Below are 21876 nucleotides of genomic sequence, written 5' to 3' on the forward strand. Positions count from 1 at the left end.
GTGTTAACAATATTGTACCCCTGAGATAATAAGGCCCACTTGTTTATACTGTATAATTCTATTCTTATGTTGCTGGATACAATTTGCTACTTTTTTTAGAGATTTTTCTCCTATATTCATGAGAAATGTAAGTCTGTGACTTTCTTTTTTGTGGAATGTCATCGTTAGGTTTCAGTATCAGGGTATGCTAGCTTCAAAAAACAAGTTATTCCATCTGCTTTTGAAACAATATATTTAAATATTTATTTCATGATGTGATGCTGAGCAAACACAGCAGGTCAGGACTGTGCATCGTATGAATGAATACACCTACAGATGTTAATATGAGAAGAACAAAAACAGCAATCCTGGACGATGAGATTACAGGTGACTATTTTTTACTATATTTAATTTAAATTTTCAAAATGGGAAGGACATAAAGGAAAATGAGTGGGAGAAAGACTGCTTCAAACTGGCTGTCTCCACTGGAAAATTTCCTGAAAAAAAAAAGTATCAGCAGAGAAGGTCTGAGGATCATCTCTAATCTCATTTTGACCAAAGGTTTTCTGAATTATTTCTGTCTCTCACTTCACTGTAAACAATCAAAGTGCCGGAGATTTGCAGCTAGGAAAAACAACCCAGTGTCTCGGTCCTTTTGAATTGCAATAACAAACTCATATAATAAACAATGAAAATGTACTCCTCACAACTCTGGAAGCAGAGAGTCCAGATCAAGATACCTGCAGATCCAGTACCTGATGAGAGCTGGCTTTCTGGTTCACAAAGATTAAGTGTGTTTTTGCTGTGTTATCGTATTATGGAAGGCAGCAAGGACATTTTCATGGGTATCTTTTAGAAGGGCACCAATCCCATTCATGAGGGCACAGCCCTCGTGACCTAATCATCTCCCAGAGGCCCCAAACCTTCTAACACTATCACTGCAGAGGTTCAGTTCAGTTCAGCTACTCAGCCGTGTCTGACTCTGTGACCCCATGGACTGTAGCACGCCAGGCCTTCCAGTCCATCACCAACTCCCAGAGTTTACTCAAACTCATGTCCATTGAGTCGATGATGCCATCCAACCATCTCATCCTCTGTCGTCCCCTTCTCCTCCCGCCTTCAATCTTTCCCAGGATCAAGGTCTTTTCTAACTGCAGAGGTTAGGTTTTAAAATATGATTTTGTGGAGGACAGGAACATTTAGACAATAGCAATGAACTAGCCACACCTGCTGCATTATTTAGGGCTCTCCTAAATATACCAACAGGATATAAGGATATATAATATGGAAAGTAATTTATTTGTAAAAGATTGGCTCACGCAATCATGGGGGCTAAAAGGTCCCATTATCTGCCATCTGCAGGCCCAGGAAAGCCAGCGGTGTAGTTCCCGTCCAAACCTAAAGGCCTGAGAAGCAGGAAAGCCTCGGCCTGAGTGGGAAGGCCCAAGAAACAGGTGTGCCAACATCCAAAGACAGAAAGAGGCGGGTGTCTCAACTAAAGACAGGGAGCAAGCTCGCCCCTCCTCCACCTTACTATTCTATTCATGTCCTCAATGGACTGCAAGACGTTCACCAACACTAGTGCATATGATCTTTCTCACAAAATCTACCAATTCAAATGCTAATCACTTCCAGAAACACACTCGCAGACACACCCAGAAATAATGAACTAGCGTTTGATCTCTGGGCATCCCTCAACTCAAGCTGTCACACAAAAATTAACCATTACACTTGCCAAAGACCTAAGTTAAACTTACTAGCAAAGCCACAGATTCAGTCTCATTGAAGGCATTTAGTCATTAAAAGCATTTCAGCACTATTTGAAAGGTTTTACACCTAGAAATTTTTGTTCCTTCATAAGAAACTAACAGTATTCTAACATCTAATTTGTTATTTAAAAAGTAAATACATATTTCATTAACCTCAAAATTTGACATCTATCATAGGTGTGTTATAATTTTAAGTGGGAACACTCAACAAGAAGTTGACATTTGCACAAAGATTTGAAAGAAATAAACAAGCAAGGGAAAAATCTTCTAGAAAGAAAGACCAGCACATGCAAAGGCCCCGAGGTAGGAACATGCCTAGACTATTCAAAGAATGGCAGAGGCCAATGCGTCTTGAAGGGAGTTTGCAAGCACAGTGGTAAGAGATGAGGCCAAAAAGGTAAGAAGAAACTTGGAAGGCCTAAGAGCTGTAACAGACTGATAAATTCCATTTCTTAAAAATAGTTTCTAAAAATTTATCATGGCAAAAACACACACACTAATAGCAAAAAGAGTCAAAAGGCACATACAGAAAAAACACACTGTCAAAAAGGACTAACAATTCTAATGCAAAATGGGCCCTAGAAATAGATACAATAAAGATGCCAATATAAGAATGAGCAAATGACATTAGCACAAAGATGTTAGCAATCCTAATGCCCATCAATAGGGGAATGATTAAATATAGACTGATACTGACATACAAGAGAATACAACGCAACTTTTAAAAATGAATGAAAAAGGATGTAGACAAATCAGAACTCACATACAAGGCTAGTGGGAATGTAAAATGATGAGGCCACTAAAGACAGGTTTGGCATTTACTCAAAAAGTCAAACACAGAGTTACCACATGACCTAGTAACTTTACTCCTAGATACACACCCAAAAGAGCTGAAAACCATGTCCACACAAACTCTTGTACATGAATACTCACAGAAGTATTATTCATAATGGTCAAAAAGTAGAAACAACCGGAATATTTATCAACTGACAAACGGATAAACAAAATGTGGTATATATTCCTACAACGGAATAGTTTTCAGCAATAAAAAGAAATGAAGTACTGGGGCATGCTACAACATGGATGAACCATGCTGCGCTATGAATGAAGACAGATACAGAAAGCCACACACTGTATGATTCCATTTATATGAAATGTCTGCAAAGGGACAGTCTATACAGACAAGAAGCAGATTAGTGGTTACTACGGGCAGGAGGGCGAGGGAAATGGGGAATGACTGCTAATAAGTAGAGGGGTTCTTTTGGGGTAATGAAGTTCTGGAATTAGATAGCAGTGACAGGTTTACAACTTTTGTGAGTTTACTAAAAACCATGTAAATAGATACTTTGAAAGGGTAAATTCTGGAGTACCTAAAGTATATCTCAAAAAACTTTTTACTTAAAACACAAAAATGAGAAAGCTCTCTAAATGCTTGTATACGGAAACTGCCAAGATAGACTGCTAACTGAAAAAAGAAGAAAATTCAAAACATTGCATAATTTCCTACCTTTTACATGAATACGGGGGAAATAAGAATCTAAATCCATAATTGAATATACATGCATAAAAAAATTCAGGAAGGATACGTAAGAAACCAAGCATGAACAGTGGTTACTATGGAGACAAACAGGAGGGCTGGAGAGATGGGGAACAAGGACAGGCAGGAGATGGTTCATGTGCACTTTTATGAGATTGGTATTTGAACAACATAAAGGTATCACCTGCTTGAAAATGAAATTAATCAAGAACTAACAATAGAGGATTATCATAAATGATAAAATCAATCTTTTACTGATTAAAATCTGATGACACTGAAATAAGAATAAACAAAAACCTAAAACATACTGCTGTATGCTGAATGAGTCACTGTCCCCAAGTTAGAAAACAGAGGCTCTGCTTCTAAATTCTCTACTGAAGTTACTCTGTTCATTTCAAAAAATAACTCCCCTGGGTCTCAGTTTTCTTATTTGTAAATAAGTACATTAGGCAAGATGATCTCTAAGGTCAATTCTTGCTGTAACTTTCTATAATGCTCAAAAAAGGAATTCAAGCCAACATTATACTCAAAACAACAAAATTTTAAATCTATTAATTGGGCTATCTTAGGTGCCAAATAATCAGGAAAAGAGCCAAGACAGGCCAATACTTGAAAGAAACCAAAGTTCCACCATGCTGAGTGTGGTGGTTTTTAAAAGATGAAAAATGTTTTAAGCCAACAGATCTTTCTTGTTTTATGCCCTTGTATAATCTTCACAAGATTTTCATTACACAATTGCCAAAACAAAGTCAACTTTAAAAAGCTAAAACGTTCCTTCGGCTGCCATATTATCCCAAGAACTTTCCACCATCTGGGCTGGAAATGTCCTAGAACAAACTACTGTTGGAGCAAGTTATTAATTTCATGTGAAGAAAAAAGACAGGCGCCATGACCTTGCACTGCTCTGCTTGGGCAGAGTGGAACACTTGGATAAAGACAAAAGACTTCATGAAATGGGTGTTAGTGTTGGCTAAGGGCAAAGTCAACGAATGTGCAGGAAAAAAACATCCTCCTCTGACTTACTATTGGATAAGAAATTGACAGTACTGTAAATGGAACATAAGTTTAACAAAAACAACTGACAAGTTCAAAGAATTAATACCAAACATTAGAAATATCAATGTCATGCCAACATGAAGATTTCAGAAGTAAAATATGAGGAAAGACTAAAAAGTGGTATATTTCAGATACTGTCAATAGCAGAGAAGTTTTGAAGTTAAAAAATTTCAAAAACATGGTAATACTCCTCAATTATAAAAGTACTAACAATGGAGCGGAAAGTATCTGGACATTAGGAGTCAAGAAATCTGCATTCTAGTATCAGAAATGTCACTCAATTACCTTTATCAGTCACCTTATCTGTCAACTTCATCATATGTAAAATATTAATGGAGTGGATCAAATATATTAAACACATTCCAAGTGTTTACGGTTTCTCAAAGAACTAATGCTATATATGTAATGATGCATCAAATGGATGAAACAGCCATATTATCTTCTTGAAATAAAGCTCAACCAAGAAGAGTTTTTAGAAACATTCTAAAAAATCAAAAATTAAGATGCACTGATAAGGTGGATACACAATAATAAAGCAAATATGCTGAAATTGTTACATGGGTATCCAAAGTACAATTATCCCCACTTAAAAGTTCCATCACAAGCAAGGAACAATTAGAGAAAAAGAGCTCTCAAAAATTAGAAATGACTGCTGAACCTTCATCAAAACTTAGAAATGGCTTTTAAATACATGAAGAGATATTCAACCCCACTTGCAATGAGAGAATGCATGTAAGAATCATTAATATGATTTCCATTTTTGTCTCTAGACATGGCGTATCTCTTTTTGGTGGGTTCCAGCATTCTCCTGTTGAAAAATCAACAGCCGGTTGTGATTTTGGTGCTTTCGCAGGAGGAGATAAGCACATGTCCTTCTACTCTGCCATCTTGATTTCCACTTTTAACTTACAAAAAAATCTATACTATACTATATTGGCAAGGCTCTGTTAAATGTTTTTGATGGAACTTATAAATGATATACTCCCTTTAGGGAACAAGTTTTTACCAAACTGACTCTATTTTTATCAAATTTTAAAATGGTCACACTTAATTCCAATTCTAAAACTTATATGAGGGCTATATATGTGCATAGATGTATCAAGGGAATTTATTTCATACTGCATCCATTGAAGTACTATTCAGATCTAAAAAGACATGAGCTACCAAGCCGTGAACACAGAGGAAACCTAAATGCACATTACTAAATGAACAAGGCCAATCTAAGAAAGCTTGTACTGTAGGTTCCAACTATATTATTATCCACTCTATTATTATAGTTGTTTAATCACTAAGTCATGTCTAATTCTTTTGCGACCCTACGGACTATAGCCTGCCAGGTTCCTCTGTCCATGGGATTTCCCAGCCAAGAATACTGGAGTGGGCTGCCATTTTGTTCTCCAGGGGATCTTCCCAACCCAGGGGTTGAACCAATGTCTCCTGCATTGGCAGGCGGATTCTTTGCCACTGAACCACCTGGAAGCCCACATGACACTCTAGAGAAAGTGAAAATATGGAAACAGTAAAAGGATCAGTGAGGCGACCAAGGTTTAAGGGGGTGTGAGGGATGAACAGGCAGAACACCGAGGAATTTTAAGGCAGTGAAAGTATGCTTATGAAACTATAATGATGGATGTTGTAGCTGTTGTTGTTCAGTCGCTAAGTCGTGTCTGACTCTGAGAGTCCACGGACAAGAGCACATCAGGCACATGTCATTATACACCTGTCAAAACCCACTGAATGTACAATGCAACAAGAATGAACCCTAATGCACACTATGAGTTGGGTGATAGTGATACATCAATGTAGGTTCATCGACTATAATACATGTACCACTGTGGTGAGAAATGCTGACAGCAGAGGAGGCTATATGTGGGAAGAGGGATACAGGAATATTCTGTACTTCCTGCTCAGTTTTGCTGTGAATTTAATATTGTTCTGAAAAGTAAAGCCTTTAATTTAAAAAAATGAAATACTGTTATATTATTTAGATAAATATATAAAGGAAAGATAAGGGTAAAGGTGTATGTATAAACCATCAAAATAGCTAATAATGAAAAGGATTGTCTCTGGAGAGTAAAGAGATATAAAACATCAGTTCTCAGCATAACCCCTTTGTGCTTCTCAACTGTTCTCCCAAACCCTATGCACATACACATTATAATCTAAGACAAGTACATCAGCATCAAAGACTAGCTTTAAATATCCAAAGGTAATGTAATCTGGATTATGTCCCCCAAAGAAACAACTCTATAAAGAATTAACTTATTGATACATAAGTAGGACAAAAAATTTAAAAGGAAAAAAAAGTCAACTGTTCGTTGGTAGAATTACAATTCAGTTATTAATGTTAAACCAGCTCATTCATATTTTGCGATACTTGTACTAATAACAGGAAAAGAAATTAACGAAAGCATCCTGTACCAGTCTTGCTTTTATTTTTCTACTTTTATTTATTAATTTACCTTGGCCGCACTGGGTCTCTACTGCAGCCCACAGGCACTCCCTGCAGCGTGCAGGGGCTTCTGTAGCTGTGGTGCGCAGGCAGCTCCTGGGGCAGAGCACAGGCTTAGAGCGCTCGAGCTCAGGAGCTGCAGTGAGTGCGCATCTCTAGTTGTGGCACAGGGGCTTAGCTCCTCCAAGCCACGTGGGATCTTAGTTCCCCAAACATGGATCAAACCCATGTCCCCTGATTGGAAAGCACATTCTTAACCACTAGACCACCAAGGAAGTCACCAGTCTTGCTTGTATAAGAGTAAAGATTCTTTGAAGGCAGAAATTCAACATTTTCAGGGCTGAGTTATACACAAGAATGCTAGAAACTGACTTTAGGAAAGTCACTTCCTTTCTCTCTACTTCAGTGCCATCATACACAAAATGAAAATGTATAAGATAAGGGCTTTCCAGGTGGCACTAGTGGTAAAGAATCCGCTTGTCTATGCAGGAGACACAGGTTCGACCCTTGGGTCGGAAAGATCCCCTGGAGTAGGCGATGGCAACCCCCTCCAGTATTCTTGCCTGGAAAATTCCATGGACAAAGGAGCCTGGTGGTCTACAGTCCATGCGGCCACAAAGAGTCGGACATGACTGAGTACATACATAAGCTTAATTCCTGTTCTAAAAATTCAATGATTATATACCTCTATAGAATCAATAACTTTCAAGGAAATATTCAAACAAGGCAAAATGTCAGGATTCAGGACTCTGCTCCAGCTGCTGCTAGTCTCTCACACCTAATGCCAGGCTAGAGCCAGTCCTCCAAAGCAGTCAGAGAAGCTCCTTGAAGCAGCCTGACACAACAGAAACTTACTTCAGTTCTCACACAAAGGATTCAGCCTTGTTCTTTTGATTCTTACACATCCTGTTTTCCATGACCACTATACTAGTTCATGACCAAGGGCTATTAGTTTCTATTGAGAAGTTTAAAATAGGAAAATTAACTCAGAACAAAACATAGCCAATGCTTTTCTTAAACACTTACTATGTGTAATGTGTGTGTTAGTCACTCAATCGTATCCATCTCTATGCAACACTATGGACTATAGCCCACCAGGCTCCTCTGTCCATGGGACTTCTCCAGGCAAGAATACTGGAGTGAGTTGCCTATCCCTTCTCCAGAGGATCTCCTGACCCTGGAATTGAACCTGGGTCTCCTGCATTACAGGCGGATTCTTTACCATCTGAGCCACCAGAGAAGCGCCACTATGTGTAAAGCAATACACTCTGGCGGTGGGGGGAGGCCTATGTCAGTTTTAGTTGTGGCCTGTGGGATCTTCGTTGCGTTATGCTGGAGCCTTCGTTATTGCACACAGACTCCACTTGTGGTGTTCGGGCTCAGCAGCTATGGTGTGCAGGCTCCAGAGCGCATAGGCTGCAGAAGCTGTATCACGTGGGCCTAGGTACTCCACAGCAGTGTGGAACCTTAGTTCCCTGACCAGGGATTGAACCCGCATCCCCTGGATTGCAAGGTGGATGCTTAACCACTGGACCCTCAGTGGTTATATACACTTTATATAATCATAAAGCATTTTAAAATTTACAAAAGCAGTTTCAAGTGATTTACTCTGGTCTTCAACACAATCTTAAGCAACAGATCCTTGGCAGTGAGAGCCCTCAACAGACCTCATCCCAGGATGAGAGGCCCCCTCCCAGCTGCTGGTCCCTCTAGGCAGCCAAGGTCGTGGTGTATTACACTATCGCCTTGCCAGCTCATCCCTCAATGGCTACGTGAGGTGATCTCCAAACTGATGCACTTCAATCTCCACATCTAAAATATTAAACCAAACTAGATGCCTTCAAGTGTCTTTTCCAAGTGACAGTCTATGATCTATGCACCTCAATTTTAAAATGAGAAAATTGAGGCCTGAAGTAACACTGTTGATGAGCGGTAAAGCTAAGATTCAAACACTGGCTTCTGGATTCAGAATTAATGGGTTTTTTTACTACTATAAAATGTCTCTTACATGTCTCGACAATACTCAATTATGTGACTATGAACAATATGAGCACATATCTTGTAATATTAACATTTGTGGTACTGGATATATCTCAGTCAGATTTCTTCAGTAAGCCCAGTAAAGACTTACATGTTACATTTTTTAAACTAGGATTTCCCCCCGACCCACCGCGGAAGCACCAGAAATCAAGTTTCAAACTAATAAGCTACTGTGAACTTAATTATGTCTTGGTATTTGAAAATGCTATCACCTTTAATTCAGTGCTTATAATGTCTTGAATACCTAATCCAGCCAGAAATTTATACTAGATATTTACAGCACCTAAAATTTAAATGCTGACTTCTTTTAGCCACCCACTCTGTTGTGGCTGGATTTGAAACAAGTTTGGGTATCAACACGCAGAGCTCCAGAAAGACATTTTCCCAACAGTTAGGCCCTTCACTGCCAACACGGGGTCTCCAATTCCTTCACTCTCAAAGACTTGCAGACTTCATAAAGGAATTGTTTACAGCTCTTCAGGTTCTTGAACCACCTATTCATCATTTGCACCAAAAGTTTTCAACATTCAAATTTTATAAAGTATGACATCTAAGCCAATACCAACACCTGTGAATCAAGTAAGTATGTATTTTATATCACTTTATTTACCTTCATAAATCCAGCAACGTTAATTTTATAAATAAGATTCTTAACAGTTCCATTCCTCCCCAAATACATCCAAAATGGATATCAGAGAAATTAGCTCTAAAATATATGTATTATGTTCTTATACATTTTTATAAAGAGAACCTTAAACATCATCAACATTTAGTCCTTCTAACATGCAAGTCTTTACTTCATCAAACAACACAGCTTCTCCAGCCCTAGTCTCCCACAAACCCTCTGCTATAATCAAATGAATCCACTTGTATTCCCCAAACACATGATATATAACCCAAAGGTCCCTATGCAGTTCCTCTCTGCCTCCTTGAAGGTCTGGCCACAGCTCATCACTACAGCTCCAAATGACTGCAGCATGTACCAACTGTTCCTCTCAGTGGGCTTTCTATGCATCCATCCATCTCAAAGCTCTTCCAAAGTCATGTCTTTCTTTGCCCAGGGCCTAACACAGTAAATACACATAGCAAAGTATATTCACAATATATATATTTTTGGAGATTAGCTTAATGAAAAAGAAATTATTACACTGTGAAGGGATAATCTAAGGACTGCTGCTGCTACTGCTGCTGCTAAGTCGCCTCAGTCGTGTCCAACTCTGTGCAACCACATAGACAGCAGCCTACCAGGCTCCCCGTCCCTGGGATTCTCCAGGCAAGAACACTGGAGTGGGTTGCCATTTCCTTCTCCAATGCATCGATGTTAAAAGTGAAAGGGAAGTCGCTCAGTTGTGTCTGACTCCTAGCGACCCCATGGACTGCAGCCTACCAGGCTCCTCCATCCATGGGATTTGCCAGGCAAGAGTACTACTGAGATATAACGCTGATTTTCCCTAAACTAAATGGCCCCTGACTAGTCAGCATTTATAGCTAATTATCTGAGCTCCAATACTTTGGCCACCTGATGCAAAGAGCTGAGTCATTAGAAAAGACTCTGATACTGGGAAAGATTGGGGACAGGAGGAGAAGGGGGCGACAGAGGACAAGAAGGTTGGATGGACTCAATGGACATGGGTTTGAGCAAACTCTGGGAGACGGTGAAGGACAGGGAGGCCAGGCACGCTGCATTCTATGGGGTCACAAAGAGTTGGACACGACACTAGCAACTGAACAACAACAATCTACCATTTCCTTACATGTTGTGAGATGTGATTTCTCAGTGTTTCAGTTTCTGGCTGCGCCTCCACACTGCGAATGTCTGTAAGACACCTAGCGTTTGTAATACCATGTACCAGAGTCAGACATGGCTGAGTGACAAACACTTTCACTTTTTTTACCAACTGCAAGGGGCTTTGAGCCACTCTATCTGCAATGGACTATCCCTTAGCACACTACCCTGTTTCCATACAGACCACATGATGAGCAACAAACAAAATATTTAAGCACACTGAATAGGTTGTATCCCCAGGGCCTTACTCATTCAACAATTATTTCGAGTCCTCCACATGCCAGGCTAACCTCAATACTAAGGGGACAGAAGTGAGCAAAACAAGTGCTGGCACAGGAAGAGCCCTTGTTTCCACGTTGCTTTCATTCTAATTTTATTTGAGAAATAAAATAACATGAAATAATAATATGAAAAGTAGTGATAAGCATTAGGACAAAAAAATAAAGCATGATGAAAGGACAGACTATGAAGGGGTGCTATTTTAGGGCAGGCAGAGCAACTGTTTCCAAGAAGCCAAACTCTGAGCAGAAGGAAGGAAGCTTGCAGGAGGACAGGACATGAGCCATGCAGATGCCTGAGGGAAGATATTCAAGGCAGGAGACGAAAGGCCACAGGCCTTAAAGACAGGAGTGGCCTGGCACGTTCCAAACTAGCAAGAACAGCAGCGTGAACGAAGCAGAACGAGTAATGCGGACAAGGCCAGTAGATGATACCAGGTACCTCCTGCACCCAAGCAGCAGACTAAGTCCCATCACTCACACTCACTCACACACACAGACACACACAGACACACACAGACACACACACACACTCCCCCAGAAAAGGCAGTGAAGGCAATTTGTTATGAGTATCACATCTTTATCAATATGTAACTTACGACAAAACTAGATAAAGTTTCTTAGATTACAGAATTAAAATATCTGCCCATCAGGGCCAGGCTGAGAATTAAGGAGCCCTGGTCCTTCCTCCTCATTGAGTTCACAGGTTAATAAAGGAGAAGACACATAAACGGATCTCAGAGGAAGGGGCCAGAGCTCACAGCAAGGCCCGCTCTGAGCAGACCTCCCAGGACCTGTCCAGACTGGGGCCCAGAGGAAGGAGCAGAGCCTGCTCTCAACAACAGCCTCACTGTAAACAGCTGAGAGTGAGAGCTTTGACAGAAACAGCAGCAAACAGAAAAGGAAAGAAACCCTGTTCAAGCTCTCAAAACAAACTCTATTTCATAATAAAAGAAAAGCATCCTCAGCAGTGCTCAAAGCATCAAGTACTGGGCTCATCCAACATTACTGCTTACGCTGCTAGGGCCCCATCCATCACTGGGTACAGTCATGGGGTCTCCATTCAACCGCCATGGTAAAACGAGAAGACCTCAGCCAGTGTCCCAAATTCTAAGTGTAGTGCTTTCAACCCTAGCCTGCCAACCATGTTCCATTTCACTCTCCATTAGTGTCTTAAGAGACATACCTTTAGCATATCTTATACCTCTCCCATTCAACTCCTTGAGATCAAGAAGATACAACAGTTAAAAAGACAAAGTTTTACTTTTGAAAGACACTTTAATTCTAGTGGATCAACCCAATACATGCTGAAAAATGTCAAGTCACAAGACCATGTCTGACTTAATCTTTCTTTTAAATACATTTATAAAAGCTGAGAGGTATGGGGTTAATAAGGAAGGATTCCCAGAAGGTGTGCAATTTTAATCTGACACTGAAGATTAACACCTCATAGAATTAATATTTTATCAACAAATCCAAACTGAGAAGCAGAATCCACTTACAACTTAAAAAAAAAATTTTCATTGCAGATGAATTCTTAGAAATTCTAGGAGTTTACCACAGTAGATCCTGTTCGCCCAATGATGAAGAATCAGTTAAATTAAATTTACAGATTTCTAAATTCTTGTAATCACTCTAGTTCTTGGTAATCACTTGCATTCAATATTAACAGAATGATTTCAGAGTCTCAAATGTTTAAGCTAGAAAAGTTTTGAATTACCCACAAAGGCCATTAAAATTAGATACCTCTTGCTATTCAGCCACTAAGGCAGCACATTAAACTTCAACGTTTATAGCAAGACAGATGACAGTCAGGTGTGTCAGAGCATCGCCAGTTTTCACAGGTTAATATTCCTCCTTAAATTATAAGCTGATCCGTAACACTGCACTATGGTTATAGTAGATGAAACATTTGAAGAGGAGTTTGGTTTCACATGGAAACTGTTACCAAGACAAACCTTCTTGTAAGATGGAGTTCCAAGAACATTAAATCATAAGAAATTGTTTCAGCAGCTGGTTAAAGCTGAGTGTACATAATACAAGACATCTGGTTGTCTGTGCATTTTCAGTTCATTTAAAAAGTATAAACACATTAAAACACTGAAATGTTTGATATATTACAACACTGTCTACTTGCTCTCCAAGTGTTTAAGTGGCTGGTCTCTACACTGTATTCATGGCTTATTGACTACCCAAGGGGATTTATCATTTCCATCCCCCTTAACTTTACCACAACATTTTATCAACAACAGTAACAAAAACAAGGTACTTATTTAGGATATATATGAAATTGCTGGTATTTGGTAATAACAAATGTAATAGAGGTGGTGCTGTTTTTAAAATTAACATCAGGAACACAAGAAGCCTCACACATACTATAATAAACAAATGGTAGGCAATACACAGGGCTTCCCTGGTGGCTAAATGTAAAGAATCTGCCTGCCAACGCAGGAGATGCGGGTTCCGTCCCTGGGTTGGGAAGAGCCCTGGAGAGGGAAATGACAACTCACTCCAGTATTCTTGCCTAGGAAATCCCATGGACAGGGGAGCCTGGCAGGTTACAGTCCATGGAGTCGCTAAACAATCAGACACGACTTAGCAACTAAACAAGGACAACAAGCAATATGTGTGTTCCCCCTCCCACATCTGACCATATGTAACAGAACGCTAACCACAGTGGCTTAACCAAAGTAACTGTTTGCTCTTTTAACATAAGAAGAAAATCAAAGATAAGTCATCAAGGGCTGGTGTAGTCCTTCGATAACATTACCAACACCCCATGTTCCTGGGACACTGTCCTTTGTGTGTGGCACCCATCATCCTAGACTCAAGAAGGCCAGAGCACTGCCTCCACATCCAGGTAGGAAGAGAAGGGCCAAGGGTGATGAGCTAAAGATACATGCTCTGCAAGCTCCTGACTTCTGCTTACGTGTAACTGGCCCAAACTGTCATGGAGCCACATTTAGTTCCCAAAGAGCCTGTAAACTAAGCTGGGCACACACTTCCCCCAACAATATTGGAGAAGAAGGTGAGAAAGGATACCAGGCATGTAAAGAACTGTGTCTGTCGTAAGAGTTCCACTACCTGGGACACCTTCTCCATGCCCTTTCCCTGTTGGTGATTCCTCAGCTATCTCAGCCCTACCTTCCAGGCTGCACATGACCAGACCAGGTCACAACAGGGTTTGGTGGTTCTCATTTCTAAGCCTATAATACAATTCTTCCTATAATACAATAAGCCTATAATACAAGGGTTTCTCTTGTGGCTCAGCTAGTAAAGAATCCACCTGCAATGTGGGAGACCTGGGTTCAATCCCTTGGGTGGGAAGATCTCCTGGAGAAGGGAAAGGCTACCCACTCCAGTATTCTGGCCTGGAGAATTCCATGGACTGTATAGTCCATGGGGTCGCAAAGAGTTGGACACGACTGAGCAACTGTCACAATACAATTCTGGATGCTGCGCTCATGCACAACAGAGGCCTGTTTTCTCACAAATACCCATCTTTCCTTTGGGGCCACAGACAAGGGGCTTATTTCCAACAATATCTCTAAACAGACTGAGATTTTGTGATGATAAAACTTAAAACCTACTTTTTTATTTCAAAAAATAACTCCTCTAAAATGTGCATTCTCGAGAATTCCCCATTTGTCCAGTGGCTAGGATGTTGCACTTCCACTGCAAGCAGCATGGGTTAGATCCCTTGTCAGGAAACTAAGATCCCACCTGCCATGTGGTGTGGCCAAAAATAAACAAATTTTTTTTAATAATAAAATATGCATTCTTAATAGTGGGTGTAAGAGATCACCCTCCAGTGGGTGAAAATTGGTGTGTTCAGGGGAGAAAAACTTCACAGATATTATAATGATGTAGGCCCTTCCAAAAAGTCATAAAGCATACACACATATTCAGTGTATTTGTAGTATTCAAATTTCATTAGGACTCTGGAGAGGCAATTAAGAAAAAAAATTCTAAAAAGGCTCCTCTGAGAGACAAATAAGGTTGAGAATAACTGTTTTAAAAGTAACAAACATTTTGAATTATACAGGAACTGCATTCAGCTGTAGTAACAGAAATCTAGTTATAACAGTGTAAACAAGGTCTATTTTTCTTACATGAGAACTCCAGGGGTGGGGGCAGGAGCGGGGTAGTGGTTGATCTTTGTAGTGGTAGTGGTAGAACTTTGGTTCAACAGCTCAATGCCGTCAAAGTAGACTTTGCTGTAAGTTTCCTAGCTCATGGTGCCAAGATGTCCAACACAACTCTAAGGAGACCCTGCCCACACTCTGGTGAATAGGACAGTGGGCTCTCGCAGATGAAAATATAAATGTGTCTCTTAGGTGAGTCAGGTCCCCATAAAGAGTTGTGCCTGTAAGTTTCACTGGAGGACTTCCCCCTACATCTCACTGACCACATCCAGCTTCAAGAGAAGCTAGAAATAGAAATCCAACCTCTCCAAAAGAGACCAGATATAAAATCCAGAAGCAAGGAAGAAGGGAAGAATAAATAATGGATGGACAAGGAGCTATATCTACCATGTATGTATCAGATTCAAACTGCTTTTCTCTCAAACCCTGGTTTACACAGATTAATTCTGTGCTTATCATATGCTTCGTGTTGCTAAAGAGTTTATTTTCCCCTCAACAACATAAAATTCTTGTGTTGATGACGGGTCATCAAAGTCTAACTGTTATCACACAAGATAGCAAGAAGCCCATGGATGTACACGGAGGCATACATAAAAGCAATACATGAAAGCACTACACCACAACCCACAAACTCTTCAACACGATCAACTGGCATCTTCAATACACTAAGAAGAGAAAAGTAATCCTGGCTTAGCCAGAACTTACAAGAGTGGAATATCAGTGATTAACTGCATCAAACAGCAGAGCAATTCTTCCAAAAGATCTTCTGAATCAGAACCTGGTGAGACACATAAAAAAAATTTTTTTAACAAAGTATAAAATAGAATTCAGTTGTTTGGAAGTTCAGTTTTCATTCCTAATGAGAATAATCATTATTACAGAAACTCAGATACTAAGTTGCCCTCTGAATAAAATCTATACGCTGAGCAAGTTAACATCTACTATAACCTTTATCTAGTAGAGGAATTTTGAACACCAGCTATTAATTATATTGCTTTTAATGTCTGAAGGCAACTATGACTTCCATAGACCAGCGGTTTTCAAATTTCTTATACTGTACTATGTCTTTTCAAATAAAAGTTGTACTGAAGTCAAAATATATAAAACAGATAAAAACTCAAGCTGCTTCAGCTGTTTTGTTTAAACCAGAAATAGACTACCTGCACTTCTTCCCCCAATGAAAATCTGACCCTACCCTTGATCTCCTTGCAGACCCAGAAGTGCGTTCTCTGAACTCATGGAGCCCCACTGATTATAGACTGGAACTCACTGAGGGTCTAAACACCTCTTTACAAAAACCAAAGTCAAAATGGCTTTCCCAAGTCACAAAGTAAGCAGCAAAGGTTGGTTGCAAACTACTGTTGCAACAGAAATGCTCCTATGTCCCAAACTTCTCAAACCTAAGTGACTTTCTAACTTACGAAGTCAATCAGGATCATATGTGGCTTTCAGCTTTGGACGTTACTGACACCTGTATCTACAAAATTCTTTCTTCCCTCAGTTTCTATGACTTCTTTCTAACCCACTACTTTTTCAATTCACTCCCAGGATCCACTTCCTCAGAATATCCTTCAACACTGGCACACACCCAAGTCTCTTGCTCACCTTAAATAAAAACAATCATCTACACAGCATCTATGCCTTGTGCATCTGTCTGTTACTGTAAATGCTGGCTGCATTATCCCAGAGCTTCTGACTACAGGTAAAGCAGGCTCCTGCAGGCCGCTACTGGACTTTGGGGCTTCCAAAGGTGGCACTAGTGGTAAAGAACCTGCCTGTCAGTGCAGGTAGATGCCAGAGACAAGGGTTCAATCCCTGGGTCAGGAAGATCCCCTGGAGGAGGGCACGGCAACCCACTCCAGTATTCCTGGAGAATCCCACGGACAAAGAAACTTGGTTGGTGGGCTACAGTCCAAAGGGTTGCAAAGAGTCGGACACGACTGAAGCAACTTTGCAAGCACACATACATGCACTGGACTTTGACCCTCTTATGGGAAAAAGACAGACAGACAAAGAGTTTGGCACATAATGTACACTCAATACATGTTCAATGAACTGAATACAGGTGTCCAAGTCCAAATTTAGCAGTTGCTTCTAAAACATCAAAGCACTTGGCATCTCAAAGAGAAGTTTAGCAATTCTTTTTTCTAGACCATAATATCACTTGGTATTCAGTTTGAAGAAATTCCTTCCTGCCTTGCCATAAATAGAAGTGGCACAGCAGCCCTCTGAGAGGTCAGTGCAAAGCTTGAAGAGAATATTAAATCATACTGAAGACATCAATCAATGCTAAAAAGAATACACAGCAAGACTCAAGTTCAATAACCACGTTAAGTCTCACTCTAGAAGCAGTAGGTCACTACCACTTAGCTCAACAAGTGGAGGAAAGTCAGAAGAGCCAACTCAACCTTTCTCCTCCAGAGCTGTCCAACATGACCCGTGTGAGTTAATAACCTATTCCAACAAGTGGTTTGTTGGCAAGTATTAATAATATATACTCAGTATGTATTTGCTGAACTGTCATTCCATGCCTTACCCTAGAGACTGTGGTGACCCAGACCCAGTAACTTTCAGAATCACTCACTCATTTCCTAAAGAACACTTTAGACCAAATAAGTTGGCCAGTTTACTAACATACCCCTGGTTTAGCCAAGCAGCCTGCACAAATTTTTTGATTACAGAGGTGAGGGAACACGTGCTCAGGACCCACAGATGGCAACTAACTGGATTTTTTTTTTCCCCTCCACGGGTGTAAACACATCTAAATTTCAAATCTTAAAATGGTGACAAAGACCTCTCTTTGGATCCATGTGCCATCCAAATCATGACTTCAGTCAAGTTTACAGCCGGTTAACTAAGGAGTACATTCACAGCTTCGTTATCAATGTAATCCTAATGAAAATAATGTTGATAAATCCATCTCATACAAGTAAAACAGTATTTCAAGGCCAAAGTTCTAACAAAACTAAAGATAAGAATAAGCAAATTCCAAGTGAAATCTCTGACAATTTCCATTTACTAAAACAAAAACATTCTTGCATAATACTATATTCTTATTTCTGGGGTTACTCTAGAAGCAAATAATTGCAAGGCAAGTGAAGAATGATAAGATTTGACTGCATATCAGGCTTTACATTAAACAAGTCACTCATACTGCCTTAGTTTCCATGCATCATTCATCACTCAGCTTCCATATGAGGCCAAACATCTTCCTTAGTTTCAATTAAAAACAAGTAAATATAAAATTCACCTGCCAAAAATTACAGTAACACATTCATGCATTTCTTACAGTTTGCAGGTCCATGACAAAGTAAATTGATGTTCTCTGAGTAAAGGACTTTGCAGAGATTTGAATGTGTTTACTATGTTGTGAAGTTTTACAAACCAGAGTTGTGTGTGTGCTTTTTTTAATCTCCTAAAGAGTTTTAAATTGCCTCTATAGCTCCAGCCAAATATTTTAATACTTTAAACCAGAAACATTCCATTCTCTCTAGCCCACATTAATCTTAACAATCACTCCTAAGGAGTAGGTATCATCATCATTTCACAGATCAAGGCTCAGAGAGGGTATTTACCTACAACAAGTGGCAGAGTTCAGATTTAACCTAAATTCAGACTTCCAAAGGGAGGGTGGGGTGGAATTTACAAATTACTTTCAAAGACCCGTTTCTACACAAAGCTAGAAAAAAAATCCAGTCAACCAAACCAAGTGTCACTGAAGACCCTACAAATCCCTGGTGAGTATTCTGAGCCACGTTAAGCAAGAGACTGGAAATACCACAGATGATTTTACACATCAAGGTGATATCCTACACAGCCATCAATACATACTCAAGTCCTTGACTTAACTATTTCAAACAATGAATAAATACAATCTTTTATTAAGAATATTTTGCAGAACAAGGTCACTGAAACCTCACCCCATCCTTGAGGTTCTCCCACTTTAAAGCCCAAACGCTACTTCAGTAGTCCCTAGGAGTATCAGCAGAGGGAGGCACAAATACGAGAAAGCAAAGATAGAGAAAGACAAGATTTCTGGTCACTCACAGCTCTAATGGGCTTCCTTTGTGGCTCAGCTGGTAAAGAACCCTCCTGCAATGTGGGAGACCTGGGTTCGATCCCCGGGTTGGGAAGATCCCCTGAAGAAGGGAATGGCTACCCACTCCAGTATTCTGGTCAGGAAAATCCCATGGTGTAGCAAAGAGTTGGACACGACTGAGACTTTCACTTCACTTCACAGCTCTAATCATCTACACGTGAAACTAAGCTGTGGTTGCTCCCTGTTAGTGCTTTCTGTTTGGCACCCATTCAGTATCGTGGAGAAGACTCAACTGTCTCATTTTGACCTTAGGGAGAGAACCAGAGATAACAAAACATTGTCTTGATAAAACGCCTCCCATCAGAGTCAGAGGGGTGGCAGGTGTGGAAGAAAGGGAGAAAAGAAAACTTTTGACAGCACTTACTCAAGGAAGGGGAAAAAATAGCACTGATGGAAAACTAAGCAGCAGCCAGAAAAAAGAAACATACGGGTCACTTAAATCAGGTTACGCGTCGTTACTGAAAGGACTATTAAAAGACAGAGAGCAAATGGCTGCTGTTTTCTTTACATTCAGAAAGTCAAACTAGGGCTTCCCTGGTGACTCGGTGGTAAAGAATCTGCCTGCCAATGCAGGAGACACGAGTTCAATCCCTGATCTGGGAAGATCCCACATGCTACAGGGCAACTAATAAGCCTGTACACCATAGCTACTAAGCCTGTGCTCTGAAGTCCGCGAGCCACAACTGCTGAGCCCACGTGCCACAACGACTGAAGCCATGTGCCCTAGAGCTCACAACAAGGGAAGCCTCTGCAGTGAGAAGCCTCTGCACCGAGACTGCAGAGTAGCCCTCACTCTGCAACTAGAGAAAAGCCCACGCAGCCAGAAGACTCGGCACAGCCAAAAATAATTAATTTAAAACAGTCAAACTGTCAGTTTCTAAATGGTGCCCAATACTGTGCTAACACAGGTACTTAAAACTTCAGAATTAACAGAGCCACACTCCAAAGAGGACTTGAAAGTTCAGAGCAAAAGACTCTTAAAATGAAGACACATAGCTAGATTATACTTACTACAAACTCATACTCAGAAAAATCATGGTTTTTCTGAGGATCTAGGTTACTGTCTATTTTAATTGTAAAGCTAATACTTGCATTATCCTAAAGTATTAAAAATCATACTTAAGCATCAAACATGCCTCCATAAATCAATTAAGGAAAAGCAAATGGAGTCACTCTTCTCTAAAAATAAAACTGGTCTACATTTCCATGCATTACAATGTTTATAAACCTGTGTCCTACCCATTCCAATAAAATCTGCAATAATTCTGGTTGAGTGCTATTACTGTGGTCAAACAGAAATGCTTCTGTTTACCCTCAAGGATAATACAGTCCATGAGATTTAATCATAAAATGTGCTGTTAGTAAAATTTAATTCATTCTATTCTACTGATTACATAAAAGAAGGGGAGTGAACAAAATAGCATGAATCACACTCTCCCCTGTTACACGACCAAAAACAAGTCAAGATTTCCCAGAAACACTTTATTTTTCTTCAAAGTCAGATTATAAATCTTATAAGCTGAATATTTTAAAAGAATAAATCTATGCTAAATCTACACTTTCTTTTTTCTCTGAGTCACATTTTTCAACTATTGTGGGGGGTTTTTTGTATTATTTATCCATAACTAATGAGATTAAACTATGAAGTTTTGTATTAAGACAAAAATAAAATACATGTCACTCAATACAACTGTGTGCCCCGAGCACAATTTTTGGTTTAGCGGCCCCAGGCATGAGGGACCAGAGCAAGCAGAGAAAGAGCAGTAAAGCCCGCCATCATGAGCCTAAGCACCTCCAAACACACCTCAGATTTGGAAGGTAATTCCGAAGAGTTTCAAAAAAGTTTTAAGCCAGACGTGAATGTGAAGGAAAGTGGTTGTGTTCCAGAGGTGTGATTACAGACTTTTTTCCCATAAATTTCCATTTCACTTAATTTTTTGTTTGTTTTGGTCTCTCATAAATCGTAAGTCTTCTCACCTGTATGGGATCCTTGGCTCCCATTTACCTGCCGGGAGAGGCACACGCTGACGGAAGCTCTAGGTGCAGAGGCACAGCCTGCCACGCGGGGGTTGCCAGCGGAGGGCTCTGAGACACTTCACGGAAGGGCACCCAAATGTCAGTTTCTCTGAGTCTTTCCCTGTTTTTTGGTTCATTTATTCAGAAGAGTATCCACTTATGGCAGGAAAGGGAGTGGAGTGGGTACAAGCCCAACGTCAGCATTCTAGAAGCCAAGTCAAGATGCCTTACTCTTTCACGGGTAGCCTCTTCTCCCAACCCTGTTCTCCCTACACCACTGCCTCCACCGTGCCGAGAACTCATACAGGGAGGCTCCGCTGGTCCAGCCTCTATAGAGAACAGATTTCAGTATTAAACTGGGAAAGGGGTGGTCCCATGATGTACGTCACAAGAGTAGAGACCTTCCGGTCAATCCCCTTGCTTGTCTGCCTTTGGAGACGCCTGGCACTTCCAATTCCTAAACCTCTCCAGATTCTGTGGCAAGAACGGGCTTGTTTCTCCAACCCTGAAGGCACTTAGCTCCCAGCTTTCAGTGGTCAGTTTAGCTCAGCAACACTCAGTTTTCCAACTTGCAAATTGTGATTAACACTGTCTCCCCCTCTTTCTCTTTAACCTAATGAATTCATAACTTGTTCAAAATTCCTTTACTGATATTTTCTGGCGGTTTCAGGAGAAAGCAAAGATGATCATGTATATTTAATCCACTATGCTTGAGAGCA

General features: G+C 40.3%; 1 protein-coding gene across 2 annotated transcripts in view; it reads right to left on the reverse strand.

Annotated features, from left to right (window-relative positions):
- DYM (dymeclin) overlaps positions 1 to 21876 on the reverse strand; it is a 391990-nt gene that overhangs the window by 301936 nt on the left and 68178 nt on the right. For both annotated transcript variants that reach the window (XM_068994002.1, XM_068994001.1), the window contains exon 6: positions 15748 to 15820. In XM_068994002.1, coding sequence (XP_068850103.1) covers positions 15748 to 15820 — 73 coding nt within the window. The remainder of the gene's footprint in view (positions 1 to 15747; positions 15821 to 21876) is intronic.

The sequence above is a fragment of the Capricornis sumatraensis genome, chromosome 21 (genome assembly GCF_032405125.1).
Source record: "Capricornis sumatraensis isolate serow.1 chromosome 21, serow.2, whole genome shotgun sequence".
Classification (NCBI taxonomy): Eukaryota; Metazoa; Chordata; class Mammalia; order Artiodactyla; family Bovidae; genus Capricornis; species Capricornis sumatraensis.